Consider the following 18,900-nt stretch of genomic DNA (forward strand, 5'->3'; position numbering starts at 1 on the left):
GAGAATAGAACATATTTTCTGTGTGAAGGGAACAATGGAAACAATGACATCATTTACCAGTACTACTCACATCATCTACCTGGACTTGTGCAAAGCATTTGACACTGTCAAATGTCAAATAAGAAGTCTCTTGCATATTCACATTAGGTATCCGAAGAATCATTATCATAGGTTCCCGCCCCTATTCGCATGCACACCAGAGTCCTTGGGTGGTCATCCAGCATACTCTGGTGGTCTTTTGATGAAGGCCAGAACTCTTCCTCACTGCTAAACTTTTGACTCTTCCTCTCATTTACAGACTCCATCAGTCCAAGCCAGTTCTTGCTGGTTCTATTATCTGTGCGTATGAAGTCTTTTCTTCCCTTACCTTTTAGGGTCATCCCATCCTCATACTCCCTGCCTCAGTCCTGTCCTTGTGATTGATATAGAGCATACTCCCTACTTCAGTCCTGTCCTTGTGGTTAATATATAGCATACTCCCTGTGTCAGCTAAAACCTGCAAAATCAACATGCTTTCCTTTGCTCCCTGTCTCAAGTCCCCCCTTTTCTTTTTCCTAAGCATTTATTTTTTTTTTGCTATATAACACCATTCCCTTTGAGGGTCTTGGTGAAATACTTGCCATTTTTAATGTTCTTCCGCAACTTGTGCTTTTTCTGTTCCTTACATGAGTTTCCATTTTGCTTATACATCCACATGAAACACTGCAACATACAACATATTAATAATCCTATCGTGATAATTATAATGACTGCAATAAAGAGTTGCTTTATCCATGTAAAACTGGGTATATAGAAAGTAAGTTTTTCCCAAGGTTGTGAAAATCCCCAGGAAGTATCACCCCTCATTATTTGGTGTACAATTCTGGTTTGTTTCCATGTTTCACAGAATCACAGAATTTAAGGGTTTGGAAGGGACCTCGAAAGATCATCGGGTCCAACCACCCTGACAAAGCAGGTTCCCTAGACCAGGCTGCCCAGGTAGGCGTCCAGACTGGCCTTGAATATCTCCAGAGAAGGGAACTCCACAACCGCCCTGGGCAGCCTTTTCCAGCGCTCACTCTCTCCCCTTTCTATGCAGAGCTGACAATATTGCATCTCACCAATATCTGATGTTATGGTTTAGAAGAATAGAAGTGTACTGGTAAAATGCATAATTTTAGCATTTCTACTTCTTGATATCTGTGGATTTATTTACAAATCCTTGAGTTCTGCTTTTTTCCTGTTTCTATATTGCTAACATGCCTATATTGTTGTGGGCAAATAAGAATCAAAATTTAACTGGCAAATATCCAAATAAGATATTATAAGATATCCATAATTTAGCTTTTTTTTTTTTTTTAAAAGAGACAATTTAAAGAGGTTTATGGAATTATGGATATATGAAGAGTATTTTGACTTTTGTTTTCTTAGTACTTCAACTACTTGGGTCTGTTTATGTAAAATGGCTGTAACAAACTAAATGTACATACACATAGGAATACGACATTCTGTACACATTGGAATGACGAAGTTCATAAATCCTTTTCAGTTGTGTTAATTAACACCCATAATCTGACATTGGCAGTATCAAGATATTGCAGAAAAGTGTTAAAATGCTAAAGTTATTCATTTTAGTTTTTCTTTTGGTAGCAAATAAAAAATGGATTTAACTAGTTCAAAGGAAGTAATTCATTCTTAGATAATTTTCAAATTTTAAGAAAGCATTTCAATAGCACATTTTACAATTGCCAAATGGACGTTTCTATCTTGTAAACAGAAGGATATAGAATATTTAATCAATGATTTATTTTTTAAATATTTATAGACAAAGGCTTGATTCTGCAAGTTCTGGCACACAAATAACTATATTTACCTGAGTAAACCTCTTAATATCAATGGGTTATTCATATGAGTAGTTTCTTACATGTATAAGTTAATTTACTTAATATGGCACCAAAACTAAAAAAAATAAATTCAATATGCGCTCCATTTACTATTTCACTGTATTTTTCTTTTTTTTTTTTTTCGAGGTTCACTTGTGAACAAATATTTGACAATTAATTATTTTCCAAGAGTTGATATTATTTAGTTGCACCAGGCTACAACAATAAAAAACACACTATACGTAGTGTATGCTATCTACTTTTTTTCCTTTTTTATTTTGAAGTCACAAGATATTCCTCATAAATTCAGTATAAGTAAACTGCTGCTGTATTTAACATCAACATGCACTCTATATTATTAAGAGTGAATAATATTTTTCAAAAATAGAGTTAATTTGCAGATAGAAGCAAAAAAATCATTTCAAGATTATTTTGTCTGAGATTTGGATTTTTTTCTGTAAATCAGCACAGTGTTTTCACTGCCTCAGTAGTAAAGCAATTCAGAGTGGAGGATATCTTTAGACGGCATTCATTTAAGGGGGAAAGGAAGGGAGGTAAAATATGCATGTAGTATTTGTAATTCATATTGTTGCTCTGCTTCTATTTTACTCTAAGCTTACATAATGGCTGAGATATGGAGAGCTGGCATCCACACAGTGCAGCAGGAAAAAAACATCCTAATTAAAAATACAGATAATGGGGTTTCTTCCTCTCCTCTATGTTCTTCACTAATTATTACCATGCTTCTTTATTTTAAAAACAAAAATAAATACATATAGATGCATGCTTCACAAAAGTAACCTATTCTTAGAGGACAACAATGCAGAAGAATGCTTCTGAATGATCCACAATGCAAATAATAAACAATGCTGAATGGGGCTGGTGCCCTGGTGACAAAGGATATGGAGAAGGAAGAGTTGCTGAATGCCTTTTGTGCTTCAATCTTCACTGCTAAGATCAGCCTTCAGGAGTCTCAGACCCTGGAGACAAGAGAGGAAGTCTGGAGAAAGGAGGACTTTCCCTTGGTCAAAGAGGATGGGGTCAGAGATCAGATAAGCAAACCTGACATCCACAAATCCATGGGCCCCGATGGAATGCACCCATGGGTGCTGAGGGAGTTGGCTGATGTTATTGCTAGGCTGCTGTCTGTCACCTTTGAAAGGTTGTGGAGAACAGGAGAGGTGCCTGAGGACTGAAAAAAAGCTAATGTCACGCCAGTCTTCAAAAAGGGCGAGAAGGAGGACCCAGGCAACTACAGGCCAGTTAGCCTTACCTCCATCCCGGGAAAGGTGACGTAACAGCTCATCCTGGAGGTCACCTCCAATCATGTGGAGGATAAGAAGGTGATCAGGAATAGTCAGCAAGGATTCACCAAGGGGAAGTCACGTTTGTCCAATCCGCTATCCTTCTATGATTAGATGGCTAGCTGGGTAGATGAGGGGAGAGCGGTGGATGTGGTCTACCTTGACTTCAGCAAGGCTTTTGACACTGTCTCCTATAACATCCTCATAGACAAGCTCAGGAAGCACAGGCCAGGTGAGCGGACGGTGAGGTGGATTGATAATTGGCTGAATGGCAGAGCTCAGAGGATTGTGCTTACTGGTACAGTCTCATTGGAGGCTGGTAGCTAGCAGTGTCCCCCAGGGGTCAGTACTGGGTTCAGTCTTGTTCAACTTATTCATTAGCGATCTGGACAATGGAATGGAGTGCACCCTCAGAAAGTTTGCAAACGACATGAAGCTCAGAGGAGTGTCTGATACCCCAGAGGGCCATTCAGAGGGACCTCGAGAGCCTGGATGGTTGGGCTGAGAGGAACCTCATGAAGTTCAACAAGGTCAAGTGCAGGGTCTTGCACCTAGGGAGGACTAACCCCAAGCACCAGTACAGGCTGGGGGCTGGAGCAGCTCTGCAGAGAGGGACCTGGGAGTCCTGGTGGACAGCAGGCTGACCATGAGTCAGCAATGTGTCCTTGTGTCCAAGAAGGCCAACGGTATCCTGGGGTGCATTTGGAAGAGTGTTGCCAGCAGATCAAGGGAGGTGATCCTGCCCCTCTACTCAGCCTTGGTGAGGCCTCACCTGGAGTACTGTGTCCAGTTCTGGGCTCCCCAGTACAAGAGGGATATGGAGTTCCTGAAGCGAGTTCAGAGGGAGGCTATGAAGATGATTAGGGGGCTGGAGCATCTCTCACATGAGGAGAGGCTGAGAGAGCTGGGCCTGTTTAGCCTGGAAAAGAGAAGACTGAGGGGAGACCTCATTAATGTATATAAATATCTGAGGGGAGGGTGGAGCCGGTCTCTTTTCAGTTGTGCCCAGTGAGAGGACAAGAGGTAATGGGCACAAACTGAAGCACAGGAGGTTCTGGCAGAATATGAAGGGGCATTTCTTTACTGTGATGGTAACAGAGCACTGGAACAGGTTGCCCAGAGAGGTTGTGGAGTCTCCTTCTCTGGAGATATTCAAAACCTGCCTGGATGCCATCCTGCACAACGTGTTCTAGGTGATCCTGCTCAGCAGAGGGGTTGGACTAGATGATCTTCAGAGGTCCCTTCCAAACTCGGCCATTATGTGATTTTGTGATTCTGTAATAATGTTTTCCTTCATGAGTAGTTCCACTGATTTCAGCAGTGCTATTTGTGGGGTGATCATGGAGCTCAAAAGTTGGTCCTCTAATTCTATTTTGCCCTTGTGGATTTAAAGTAAGATGGCCTTTAAATGTCAGTGTATTTTCTGTTTTCATAGCTAAGTATACTTGAAAAGAGGTGAAACATTAGAAACAATTCTCAGGTCTTTCTTGCACAGACGCGTGTACATATTTACCAGGAAGCTTGACGGTCATAATGCTACAATTATTTTCATTGCTGTAAGTAATCATTCGTCTGTACAAAGTTAAGTTGTATGTAGACCTAATGTGAAGGTTGTCTTCTTTTATGCTACTTTTAGCGATCTGTCAACTATAGGTTACTGGTAGAGTATATTTTAAATGTTAATACTCTAAAGAAAACAAGAGAACATTAACAGACTGATCTGTTCACCAAGCTGCAAAATGTGTGTAAAACCTATATATGAAAGATCCCTAACAACATTGCAATGTTAAAACCTTAGATGCATGCTTCATGAAGGCAACCTATTGCTAGAAGACAATAATGCAGAAGAATATACCCTGTATTTTGTGCAGATAAGTTTGTTTTTAAATGGTCGTTTTCAAGATGTGTTATATTTTTTGCTTTGACCTGTCAAATTTTGTGCAAAGATGACTTAAGAACTGATTGTGATGTTTGGATTCTTTTCAAATATATTCTTCTACAGAAACAAACATTTAAAGTGTATAATATTTTTTTGATAAAAGCTACTATGTAAAAAATACCATTTCCCTAACAGGATAAAATACTATTTATCTTTTATTTACCAAAACTTGGATTTCAGTATATTTATTTCCATATACTGACACACTCCTGCTTAGGTAGCAAGAAGAGTAAAAAGTGATTATGATGCATTAGAATTGCAAAAATAAGACCTTACTTCAAAAAGACTTCATGCCCTGTGATCTCAGTGAATGTATGTTTTATTTCATTTTTCCAATTTTTAGTACCATTATCAGACATCATTTTAATTTTATTTCAAAACAAAACCAACATCCTTTCTATTATTATCTTTTCAACACATAATGACACAGGATTTTGTCATGATTTTGTGATTTAAGTGCTACCTTAAAAAAAAAAAAAGTCTTCATCTGTGAAACACATTCATAGATTCAGAGATATTATAGGCAAAAAAAGTACCTATTTTTAGCAATTATTCTTATTATGTTGTTTGGTACTTTATTCACTGGTCAGAAGCTTACTGTTACAGAATTCTAGGGTTTGGAAGGGACCTCCAGAGATCATCGGTCCAACCCCCCTGACAAAGCAGGTTCCCTAGAGCAAGTTGCCCAGGTAGGCGTCCAGATGGGTCTTGAATGTCTCCAGAGAAGGGAACTCCACAAACTCTCTGGGCAGCCTTTTCCAGTGCTCCGTCACCCTCACCGTGAAGAAATTCTTTCGCATGCCAGTGCGGAACTTCCTGTGCTCAGTTTTTTGGCTATTGCCTCTTGTCCTATCCCCACAAACCACTGAAAAGAGGTTGGCCAAATCCCTCTGTCTCCCACACCTCAGGTATTTATACACATTGATGAGATCACCCCCCCGACTTCTTTTCTCCAGGCTGAACAGACCCAGGTCTCTCAGCCTTTCCTCATAAGGAAGATGCTCCAGGCCCCGTATCATCTTTGTGGCCCTCCGCTGGACTCTTTCCAGGAGATCCCTGTCTTTCTTGTACTGGGGAGCCCAGAACTGGACACAATACTCCAGGCGAGGACTGACCAGGGCAGAGTAGAGGGGGAGGATCACCTCCCTCGACCTGCTGGCTACGCTCCTTTTAATGCATGCCAGGATCCCATTGGCCCTCTTGGCCACCAGGGCACACTGCTGGCTCGTGGTCAACCTGTCGTCCACCAGGACCCGCAGGTCCTTCTCCTCAGAGCTCCTCTCCAGCAGGTCATCCCCCAGCCTGTACTGATACTTCGGGTTGTTCCTTCCCAGGTGCAAGACTCTACACTTGCTCTTGTTAAATCTCATTTGGTTTCTTCCTCCCCATCTCTCTAGCCTGTCCAGGTCTCGCTGAATGGCAGCACAGCCTTCTGGCATGTCAGCCACTCCTCCCAGCTTTGTGTCTTCAGCGTACTTGCTGAGGGCAGACACTATTCTGTGTTGTGTCTGTCTGGGATGGAGTCACCTTTCCCTGCAGCAGCCCACACAACCAGAAGGCAATGAAGCCAAGCAGCTGGGATCCCTCTCTAGAGAAAGGCTCATTGATAGAGTAATTGGGAGAGAGGCACAAGTTCTCAGCCTCTGGAGGCGACTCCAAGCAGCTGTGAACGAAAGGTATCCCCACAAGGAAAATACTGTACATCAAGTAGGCAAGTGGACCACTATGGATAAAGGTCTCCAGCACCTACAGGAATTAGCTGTGCTGGAGATGATTTATAGTGATTTGAACAATGCCCAGACACCTAAAGACCCTGATGAAGTCCAATGCACAGCATCCACGTGGCAGAAGTTTGTACGGGCTGCACCCTCATCACATGCCAGCACACTGGCAGCAATGGATTGGGAGGAGAGGATGGGGCCAACTGTGGATAATGTGTCCAACCAGCTTCATAAATATGAAGAAAATCACTCTGCCCCAGTATGGGCCTGCATTTCAGCTGTGGAGAGACTGTCCCAACGGTTAGAAGAACACATAACTTCCCCCTCACCTAGATGGAAGAATCTTTCAGCCATCAAGTGCCAGCATTCTCCTGCTCAAGCAAGGGAGAATCCGGGACGCCCACCGTGGGGTACCTTGTGGTTTTATTTACGTGACCACGGGGAAGATATGAGGAAGTGGGACAGTGAACCGACCTCAGCCTTAGCTGCTCGGGTACGTGAGCTGCGGAAAGATACAGCAGCAAGTAAAGGGGCCCCTAGGAGGATTGCTGCCCCAGTTTCTGTTGGGCAGTCCCCCAGAGGCAGTAGAAGGGCTAGTATTCCTCCTGACTCTGAAGGTAATATTGCACCAACCGAGACTCCCTGATTCCCATCCATGAGTTAGTTCAACATCTGGAGAGCCAAGGAATGATCAGCAAGACTCATTCACCTTTTAACAGTCCCATATAGCCAGTGCGAAAGTCTAATGGCGAGTGGATGCTAATGGTGGACTATCGGGGCCTGAACGAAGTCACGCCATCACTGAGTGCTGCAGTACCAGACATGCTAGAACTCCAGTACGAACTAGAGTCCAAGGCAGCCAAGTGGTATGCTACAATCGAAATCACTAACGCATTTTTCTCCATCCCTCTGGCAGCAGCATGCAGGCCACAGTTTGCTTTCACTTGGAGGGGAGTCCAATATACATGGAATCGACTACCCCAGGGGTGGAAACACAGCCCTACCATTTGCCATGGACTGATCCAGTCTGCGCTAGAGCAGGGGAAGCTCCTGAACACCTGCAGTACATTGATGATATTATTGTGTGGGGTGACAGAGCAGAAGAAGCTTTCGAGAAAGGGAAGAAAATAATTCAAATTCTCCTGAAAGCTGGCTTTGCTATTACACAGAATAAGGTCAAGGGACCCGCACAGGAAATCCAGTTCTTGGGGGTAAAATGGCAGGATGGACGTCGCCATATTCTGATGGATGTGATCAACAAAATAACTGTTATGCCTCTGCCAACTAGCAAAAAAGAAACACAAGCTTTCCTAGGCCTTGTGGGATTTTGGAGAATGCATGTGCCAGGCTATAGTCAGCTTGTGAGTCCTCTATATCGAGTGACTCTTCTTCACTCTATCGAGTGACTTCAAAAGAGGAACTCTTTTGAGTGGGGCCCTGAGCAGCAACAGGCCTTTGAACAAATCAAACAAGAAACAGCTCGTGCAGTAGCCCTTGTGCCTGTCCGTACTGGACCAGCTGTGCAAAACATACTTTACACTGCAGCTGGGGAGCATGGGCTCACCTGGAGCCTCTGGCAGAAGACCCCAAGAGAAACTTGAGGTCGACCACTGGGGTTCTGGAGCCGGGGCTATCGAGGATCAGAAGCCAATTACACCCCAACTGAAAAAAAAATATTAACAGCATATGAGTGTTGCGAAGCACGGACGAAAGCACGACAGACACCAGCAGAGTCAGATCATGCTTCACCAATTTATTGCCCGAATAGCCCAACTTTTATAGTGAATTTTACAGGGGTGGACAGTGTTTCACACAAGATTATTGGTCAAAAGCACTCAGACAAACCGTTAAGAAAATAACACCACCTTTTGATTAGAAGTTAGGAAAACAACCCCCTTTGTGCTTAACGGTCACGTAGGCCTAGTCCTTGAGGCCAGCTGCTGATAACAATATTTTCTGAGTTCCTTAATTGGGTGATGTGGGAGTCATTGCCGTGGGAGCTTCTCACAGTTACTCTGGCAGCTTGGTTTGCTCAGCTACAGCAGGCCCTGAGATTTCTAAGGCCTACCCCTGGTTGCTTAAAGCAAGCTTAGATCGAACAATTATGCCAATTCCCAACAATTCTCCCGTTTTCTTTTTGTACAAGCAGTACTTGGTTTTACAGCAGATGTCAAATACATAACATAACACAACTATACAACTTAACCCTAATAACACCACAATTACTGTAAGCACTTAATGGTAACACAATTTAATAGTAAGCAACACAACTTAATAGTAACACACTTAAACCTAATCACTTGATGGTGATCAAAGGCTGTTCTTGACAGTCCTTGAGGTGTCACAGCCCACGTCATTGTCAGAATGATTATCAGGAACCTCTTCATGGTCGTCTTCAGCGTGTGCAAATTCTAAAACTGCTTCAGTCCACTTTACAGTGATCCACTGGGTACCTGTTCCCGGCACCACTTCAAAATCCCTATAACATTTTGCAAGTAACCCTTTAACCACATTTATCACAATACTACGTGTAATGATGATTGACACCACAATGAACAGAATCCTTAATGCCCCTTTGACTAATCCCAGTAACCATCTATGCATTGTTTCAAACAAATCAGTGAACCATTGATTGAAAGGATTGATATCATATTGAATCTTTCTAATAAATCCATTTTTCTATGATTTTTGCCGGCACCAATTACCTATGCTTTTAGCCTGCACTGTGGTTATATCCCGGGATCCTACACTATGGCAACAATAACCTGTACTGAGGCTATATTCCGGAATCCTGCACTATGGCAACAATAACCTGTACTATGGCTATATCCCGGGATCCTGCACTATGGCAATGATAACCTGGACTATGGTTATATTCCGGAATCCTGCACTATGGCAACCTTCCTTCCTGCACTATGGCAATAACCTGCACTATGGCAACCTTCCTTCCTGCACTATGGCAATAACCTGCACTATGGCAAAAACGCGCTCTCACTCATACAGTGCACAGCACAATCGCACACCCAGAGCACAATCGCACACCCAGAGGCCTCTGGCACATCTCACTCTCAATCATACCACAACCTCAATCATACCACAAGAATATAATTTAGAATGATAAGCAAACAAACAAGTATTGTCTCTCATTGTGTTCCCCATGAAGTGACTTGCAACACTTTGTTTTAAAACCTTACCCTTACACAAATACTTTCAACACAAAATACCTGGACATTTAAGAATAACACATACAATTATTAACACTCCAGTTAGTATCCCTCCAGCAGCTGAAAACATACTGTTTGTCTGTAGCTACAGGAGATCTTTGTCTGCTCCTGCGGTGAGCAGCTGAGAGTGGAGTCCCCTCCGAACAAAACGCTCAGGGTGCACCTAGGGGCGTCCACACCGCAGCCGATCCCCGCAGCCGAGCAGTTGTTACGTGCGGCCACAGATGCCACTCCAAGCACTAAAATTGCCAATGCCGCTCTAGCTGCAACCCCACACAATTCAACATTATCATTGCTATCCGGTGCAAGCAATGCCCATTTATGTCTGGTGATTTCATGCAACTGCAACAAGCTAGAAGCAAATACAATGAGTTTATCTAAGTAACATGGACTTCTGATAGCATTTGCAGGGATGCCTTGCCAGGCCCTATCCCCACAAATCAGAAAAACATCAGGAGGTAAGGCCAAAGCTGTACAATTGTTCCAAACACTGTAGTTGTTACCCCTTGTCTCCATGCTATGAACCCCTAAACCCTGCTTAGCAGCGTCATTGTAATCACAGGTGATATTTGTATTTTTGTACCGGTATGGCCTTTTCCAGGTTCCTGTAGCAGGAATCATCTGATATCCACGGCTACGTTCACATTTGTAGCCACCTTTCAGATTGATACAGATTTGACTACAGATACCAGGGTTTTGACATTCATCAAAATCTCCACAGTTTCTCTTGTCTACAAACTCAAACCCAGCTGGACAGTCACATTCATTTATGTTGCATTCCTTCAGGGGCTCATCACCCCAGTCCTTGCAGTCTCTCTGCTGGTTACACACTTTATTGATATTTATGCATTCTCCACTTCTGCACTTGAATTTGCCAGGTCCAGAGCACTGAATAACATTGTTACAGTTTGCTTCATCAGTGCCATCCAGACAGTCTCTCACACCACTGCACTGCCTACTTCCATGGACACAGTTCCCATCTTCACATCTGAACTGGTCTGGCCTGCAAGTCTGAGAAGGGCAGTTAATTTCATCACTTCCATCCTTGCAATCAGGATCTCTGTCACAGTCTTTTTCACCTGAGCCGCACTGCACCTCATTCACAGAACACTTCACCAGAGGTGCAGGCTGGCAGCCACACTGCTCAAAAGATTCATCCGAATGGTCGGAGCAGTCACCTTGACCATTGCAGACAAAGCTTTTGGAAATACATTGCCCACTATTGCATGTAAATTCTGCTGCACTACAAGTCACAATGCCACAATTCTCTTCATCTTCTGCACTGTCACAGTCCTTTTCACCATCACATTTCCAGGACACTGGTGCCCGCCGCCCCGCACCTGTGTCACTTATACTACTGCTATTACCCGTGCCATCAGTGTCAGTGGCATCCTCCTAGTACCGTTTCTGTCTTTGCCGCCCCTTACTCTCCCCCTTTTTTTTTTTGCCACTGGCCATTCACCACAAATGGATGAGACACAAGATTACTAGTTAGGAAAGAGCGTGTAACATCTGCTATACGGCTGCAGGCGATCTGCTGGTTTTGGTAATACTCTAGCTGCCTCTCTGCCAGGTCCACACGCTGCAGCAGGTTCTCAATGAAGTGCTGGAGCCTGGCTTTTCCCTGCAATTCTTTTTCTGCCTCCTCCTCGAACTCGCTGAGGCGCTGCTTCAAGGCCGCGATCATCTCCACCGCCACGTCCACCTGCCTGCTGAGCACCCGCTCCCTCTGCTGCACCTCCTGCTTCTTCTGCGAGAGCTGCACGAAGGCCTCCCGCACCTCCAGCAGCTCCGCCGTCTTCTGGGCCAGCTCCCCGGTCAGCCTGTCGAGCCACTTCTCCATCGTCTTGTCCACGGCCTCCACCATCCTGCTGAACTTCGCCCTGACATGCGCGCCGCAGCCGAACCGACCGCGCTCCCCGCAGCGCGGGCAGCGGAACAGCAGCGCCTGGCCGGCCACGGGCAGCCCCTCCGGCCACGGGAAGCCGCCCTGCTCCACGCCATCCTGCTGCATCCTCCGCCTCGGCGGGGCGGGCTTGGGAAACTTCGGGCACGGGGACCGGGACTGGCCCCAGCCGAGAGGTGGCCGCCCGCGGCCGCGCTGCCCCGGCCAGTGCCGGGGCTGGGAGCGGAGCGGCCGCGGGAGGCGTTTGCGACTCTTCCCGCTGTTCCGGCCGTTTCCCGGCACGTTGCATCGACATGCCGCTTCCTTGTGATTGTTCGACTGACAATTTGAGCACCATACTGCCCCAGCTTTGCAGTATTGTCTCACGTGTCCAAAAGCACCACAACGATAACATCGGCAGCGGTGTGGTAATTGGTTACTAGGGGGTGGTACTTGACCACCGGCGGTTTGCAAAGGAGCAAGAGCTGCAAGGACCTGACTCTGTGTAGACTGAACATGCTCTTTCACAGCCTGTGCCTGTTCTCGCATGCTGTCACCTAATTGCTTTACTGCCTCTACTAACATAGCCTGTGGGCCTACTGGTACCTGAGCCATTCTTTCCAACCCTTCCTCGATTGTCCATGTCCCGGGTAAGGAAGCTAATATAGTGCAGGTAGAGGGGTTGCTATTCTGAATTGCACACTGTTTTAATATCATGCCCTGGAGGTAATCGGGCACCCCTGCCGCCTGTATGGCGTTTGCTACGCGATCAATAAAAAGCCCAAATGGTTCCTCTCTACCCTGTTTGATTCCCATGTAGGAAGGTATTCCCCCTGGCCCCTTTATCCGATCCAATGCTCTTCTGGCTGTTTTCATTGATTCCTTGGCTTTATCAGGTCCCAGCAATGCCTGTGCTTCTGTCCTAAAATATGGTCCTATCCCCATCAACTCTTCCAGTGTGACCCCATGTAAAGGGTCCCCCGGTGCTCTTATCACTGCAACTGCTTCTTGACAAGCAGCGTGCCAATGGGCATTAAATAAGAGCTGCTGGTGTTGGGTCAAAATTAACTTCATTATGTTGCGTATGTCTCCTGGAAGCAAAATATTTGTTCCCCAAATGTAGTCCAGCATGTGTCTCGTAGGTTCACCTTTCAGACCTGAGTCATTTACTGTGGACCGCAGCTGAGTTAACAATTTCCAGTCCAAATTCACTAGATTAACCGTAACATTACCCTGGGCGTCCGGTGATGAGTATATTACCAGGAAGGCCTCTGGAATCAATTGTGCAGCTATCTCGTGTTCACCCTCACGTAGGGCCTCATTTGCTATTTGGTTCCACATCCTCTGCCTCTGTTGAACACCGTCTGTAAACGGGCTTGTATTTTTTCTGTCTGGTTTTTGCTCTCCTATTTCCTCGTCCATCTGAGGGTTAACACTATCAGCTCTTCCTGGCAATCCCAGTCGCTCTGTAGCGGCAGCAGCGACTCTCTGCTCAGCCTGATGTATAGCTAAGGCATTAGTGACTGCTTTCCAAGGCTTCGATAATTTTTTAGCAGTCTTATTGTCATTAATAACTTCATCAAACAATTTGTCCCCAAATTTGCGCCACTCTGCTTGTTCAAAAACTGTATCCGGATTGATAAAACAACCCTGTGCTACTCCATATGCTAATAATCCTGGTAAATCCTTTTTGCAGTCTATACCCTGCATGCTGCGTTTTTCTAAAAAGCATTTGAGCAAATCATATGCCGCTTGTCTCTCCATGCCTTTATTTATGCTGTTGCAGCCTTTGCGAGACACATGACTGACAGGGACCCTCTATAGGTGCTCTCGGGTGCGGGGATTCCGCGTTTACATCCCGTTACGTCCCGTTCACCTGTCAGACTGCGGGTGCGGGGATTATCGTCCCTTTCACCTCCACCGCGATTACTTCAGTGTCCCGCGATTACTTCAATTTCCTGCGCGGTTCCGTTTCCCGCGTCTCTCACCGTGAGTCCCCGTGTCCCCACGTCCCACCGTTTCCCGCGTCTCTCACCGGGAGTAGCGCGTCTCACCGTGAGTCCTGCGTACAGCGTTTATGGCTCGGTGTCTGGTCAGCTGCAGCGCCGGTCCGATGTCCGCTCCGAAGTTCCGGCGGCGCTCCGATGTCCCGCGCCGCTCCAATGTCTCGGCGCCGCTGGTCCCGATGCCGCTGGTCTCCTGCTCTACCTGCGTTCGGATGTGCCAGCGCCGCTGGTGTCCCGCTGCGCTGGTGTCCCGCTGCGCTGCGATGTTTGCCCCGGCGCCGCTGCGATATCCGTGCTCGGCTGCGATGTCTGCTCCAGTGCGATGTCTGTCCCGCTGCGATGTCCTGTTCAGGTCCTGTTCAGGTCTCAGCCTGTTCGGGCGCCATTTGTTGCGAAGCACGGACGAAAGCACGACAGACACCAGCAGAGTCAGATCATGCTTCACCAATTTATTGCCCGAATAGCCCAACTTTTATAGTGAATTTTACAGGGGTGGACAGTGTTTCACACAAGATTATTGGTCAAAAGCACTCAGACAAACCGTTAAGAAAATAACACCACCTTTTGATTAGAAGTTAGGAAAACAACCCCCTTTGTGCTTAACGGTCACGTAGGCCTAGTCCTTGAGGCCAGCTGCTGATAACAATATTTTCTGAGTTCCTTAATTGGGTGATGTGGGAGTCATTGCCGTGGGAGCTTCTCACAGTTACTCTGGCAGCTTGGTTTGCTCAGCTACAGCAGGCCCTGAGATTTCTAAGACCTACCCCTGGTTGCTTAAAGCAAGCTTAGATCGAACAATTATGCCAATTCCCAACATATGAGGGGATTTGAGCTGCTTCAGAAGTTGTGGGTACAGAAGCACAACTCCTTTTGGCCCCATGGCTACCTGTGTTACATTGGATGTTCAAAGGGAAAATCCCCACTACACATCATGCAACCGACGCTACGTCGAGTAAGTGGGTAGCATTAATAAAACAGCGGGCTCGAATGGGGAAACCCGGGAATCCTGGAAGAGATTATGGACTGGCCAGAGGGCAGGGATTTTGGAGTACCAACAGAAGAGGTAACTCCTGCTTAAGAAGCACCACCATTCAATGACTTGCCAGAAGACAGAAAGCAGTATGTATTGTTCACTGACAGATCCTGCCGTGTGGTAGGGAGCCATCGGAAGTGGAAAGCTGCTGTGTGGAGTCCCACACGACAAGTTGTGGAGGCCATGGAAGGGGGAGGCAAGTCAAGTCATTATGCAGAAGTGAAAGCTATACAACCGGCCCTAGAAATTGCTGAAGGAGAAAAATGGCCAGTACTGTATCTCTACACTGACTCATGGATGGTGGCAAATGCTCTGTGGGGGTGGCTGCAGCAATGGAAAGAGAGCAACTGGCAGCACAGAGGTAAACCTATCTGGGCTGCTACCCTGTGGCAAGATATTGCTGCCCGGGTAGAAAACCTGGATGTTAAAGTACGTCATGTAGATGCCCACATGCCCAAGAGTCGCACTACTGAAGAACATCGGAACAAAGAAGTGGATCGAGCTTCGAAAACTGAAGTGGCTCAGGTGGACCTAGACTGGGAACGTAAGGGTGAGCTGTTTGTAGCTCGATGGGCCCATGAAACATCAGGACATCTAGGGAGGGATGCCACATACAGATGAGCTCATGATCGAGGGGTGGACCTGACCATTGAGGCCATCACACAGGTTACCCATGAGTGTGAGACCTGTGCTGCAATCAAGAAAGCCATGAGGGTAAAGTCTCCCTGGAATAGGGGGAGATGGCTTGGATTTCGATATGGTGAGGCCTGGCAGATTGACTATATCGGACCACTCCCACAAACCCACCAAGGCAAACGTTACATACTTACCATGGTAGAAGCAACTACTGGGTGGCTGGAAACATATCCAGTAAACCATGCCACAGCCCAAAACACTATCTTGGGCCTGAAAAGACAAGTACTGTGGCGACATGGTACACCAGAGAGAATTGAGTCCGACAATGGCAATCACTTTCAAAACAATTTGGTCACCTCCTGGGCCAAGAGACATGGCACTGAGTGGGTGTATCACATCCCTTATCACCCACAAGCCTCTGGGAAGGTTGAGAGGTACAATGGACTGTTAAAGACTATGTTACAAGCATTGGGTGCTGGGATGTGGAAACAATGGGATATAAATCTACCTCAAGCCACTTGGCTAGTTAACAACAGGGGATCTGACAGCCGTCCTGGTCCTGCTGAAACAAAACCCCTACACACTGTGGGAGAAGCTAAAGTCCCTGTAGTGCATGTGGGGAAGTGGATGGGGAAGGCGGTGTGGGTTGCTCCTGCCTCGGGAAAAGGCAAACCCACTCGTGGGATTGTCTTTGCCCAAGGACCAGGGTATACCTGGTGGGTCATGCAAAAGAATGGGGATATCAAGTATGTGCCTCAAGGAGATTTAACACTAGGAGAAAATTAATCTGTCATCCAAGTTATGTGTTGTAGGAGGACACTGCAGAACCAATGACAGGTCAACTTTGCAAGGAACTGGGCAAGTGCAACAGTGATGTGAGCTAAGCTGGTGCCGGTGTCAAGAAAACCAACTTCGCCTGCCCTGAGTGACCACTGACAGATGAAGCTGAAACCATCAACAGTTTTTATGAACATCTTGGGAAAAGACCTATGGAATGAAAGGAAGTACAGACGTATAAATACTTAAATGGACAGAGAACAATGGTGATGAGAGCATCTATATACTAAACTGTGTGGTACCTGAGTGTGACATAAATGTTATGGAATAAGGGGTGGAGGTTGCGTTGGGTCTGTCTGGGCTGGAGTCACCTTTCCCTGAAGCAGCCCACACAGTACTGTGCTGTGCTCTGCACTCGTAGCTGGAACAGCACTCCAGTGTTGTGTCTATTGCTGCATAGTGCTGGCACAGCATCAGGACTCCTTCCAAGCCCCAAGAGCCAGCAGGCTGGGGGTGGGCAAGTGATGGGGAGGGGACATCGCCAGGGCAGCTGACCTAAAACAACCAAAGGGATATTCCATAACATCTGATGTCACACTCAGCAATAAAAAGGGGGGCTCTCGTGGGGGAGGGGGTTGTTCCTCCTGAACAACCTCTACGCATTTTGAGGCCCTGCTTCCCAGGATGTGGCTGAACATTGCTCGTTGATGGGAAGTAGAGAATAATTTTTTTTCCTTCTCTCTGTGCTTCCGCACGGCCTTATTGTTTCTTCTGTTTCTTTTTCTCCCCATTCCCTTTCCCTTTAATTAAGCCTTTCTCATTTCAAACCTCAGGCTCTCTGTATTGTATTTTCTCCCCCTTCCTCTTTCAGGAGAGGGGGAGTGAGAGAGCAGTTGTGGAGCTCGGCTGCCCACCCAAGTAAAACCACCACATATTCCCTCATCAAGGTCGTTGATGAAGATGTTGAACAAGACCGGACCCAGCACCGACCCCTGGGGAACACCGCTAGTCACAGATCTCCAGCCAGACTGTGCCGCTGATCACTACTCTCTGAGCTTGGCCAGTCAGCCAGTTCTCAACCCACCTTACCGTCCACTCCTCTATCCCACACTTTCTCAGCTTTGCTAGCAGGATGTCGTGGGAGATAGTATCAAAAGCCTTGCTAAAGTCAAGGTAGATGACATCCACTGCTCTCCCCTCATCTACCCAGCTGGTGATGCCATCGTAGAAGGCAACGAGGTTGGTCGAGCACGATTTCCCCTTGGTGAATCCATGCTGACTACTCTTTATAACCTCATTCTCGTCCACTTGATTGGAAATGGCATCCAGAACAAGCTGACCCAACACCTCTCCAGGGAGAGAGGTGAGACTGACTGGCCTGTAGTTTCCCGGATCCTCCTTCTTTCCCTTCTTGAAGACCGGAGTGCAATTGGCTATCCTCCAGTCTTCAGGCACCTCTCCTGTTCTCCAGGATCTTTCAAAGACGATAGAGAGCAGTTTGGCAATCACCTCTGCCAACTCCCTTAGCACACGAGCAGGTGACCTGGCAGGACCATGGGGGACCCAGGTTGGAGCAGTGTGCTCCTGACGGATGGACCTCATGGTACGGACCCATATCTGGAGCTGTTCTTGAAGAGCTTCTGCCTGTGGGAAGCCTGTGCAGGATCAGCTCAGGAAGGACTGCATCCCGTGGGAAGGACCCCATGTTGGAGCAGGGGAAGAGACTGACCGAGAAGAGGCGGCGGAGACAAAGTGCTATAGACTGACTGCAACCCTCATTTCCCCATTCCCAGGCACCGCTCGGGGGAAGGAGGTGGAAGAGGGCAGATGGGGGGAAGACATTTTTGTTGTCTTTCCTTTGTTTCTCACTTCTCTAGCTTGTTAGTAATAGGCAATAAATCTTACTATCTCCCTATGCTGAGTCTGTTTTGCCTGTCACGATAATTGTTGAGCGATCTCCCTGTCTTTATCTCAACCCTTGAGCTCTTGGCATCATATTTTCTCCTCCTTTCCCTTTGAGGAGGGGGAGTGAGAGAGCGGCCGTGGTGGAACTTGGCTGCCCACCACAGTTCTTTTTGGCACCCAACGTGGGGCTCAAGGAATTTGAGATAAGGGTGATAGTTGAGAGAAGTAACAGGCAAAACATAGACTGGATGTTTTTATGAATGTAATAGTTGTGAAGATTTCAAGAAAGTTGTAATTGTGAGGAATATGTTTCATATTAGTGTGGTGAAGTGACCAGGGGTGGTGTGTGTATAAATTGTCCACTCTGTTGGTGTTGTGATGATGTAATGCTTATATTGGTGTGGGCAATTCATTTTCTTTTTGATGTAAATGAAGTTTGTGATGACTGTGATGATTGTAAAGTAAGAGAATGTTGTGATTATTCTTAAATATGCTTTTCACAGAGGCGAGGGGTGGAATGTAGTGGTTTTATGTGGCAAGGTTTTAGAAGCAGGGAGCCATAGGGGTGTCTTCTGTGCAAAGACTCTAGAAGCTGCCCCATGTAACAT

The 18,900-nt window shown here is 46.3% G+C and overlaps 1 protein-coding gene and 1 pseudogene across 1 annotated transcript; both read right to left on the bottom strand.

Annotated features, from left to right (window-relative positions):
- The window catches only part of LOC137846706 (very low-density lipoprotein receptor pseudogene), a 666,922-nt pseudogene that overhangs the window by 559,162 nt on the left and 88,860 nt on the right, over positions 1-18,900 (bottom strand).
- LOC137846936 (endogenous retrovirus group K member 113 Gag polyprotein-like) lies at positions 9,758-14,098 on the bottom strand. Its single transcript, XM_068665039.1, has 3 exons — positions 13,885-14,098; positions 11,572-13,850; positions 9,758-9,798 (listed from the first exon to the last, which is right to left on the bottom strand). The coding sequence occupies exons 2-3, from the start codon at positions 13,697-13,699 to the stop codon at positions 9,758-9,760; spliced, it is 2,169 nt and encodes a 722-aa protein (XP_068521140.1). The 5' UTR covers positions 13,700-13,850; positions 13,885-14,098.

This window comes from Anas acuta, chromosome W (assembly GCF_963932015.1).
Source record: "Anas acuta chromosome W, bAnaAcu1.1, whole genome shotgun sequence".
Lineage (NCBI taxonomy): Eukaryota > Metazoa > Chordata > Aves > Anseriformes > Anatidae > Anas > Anas acuta.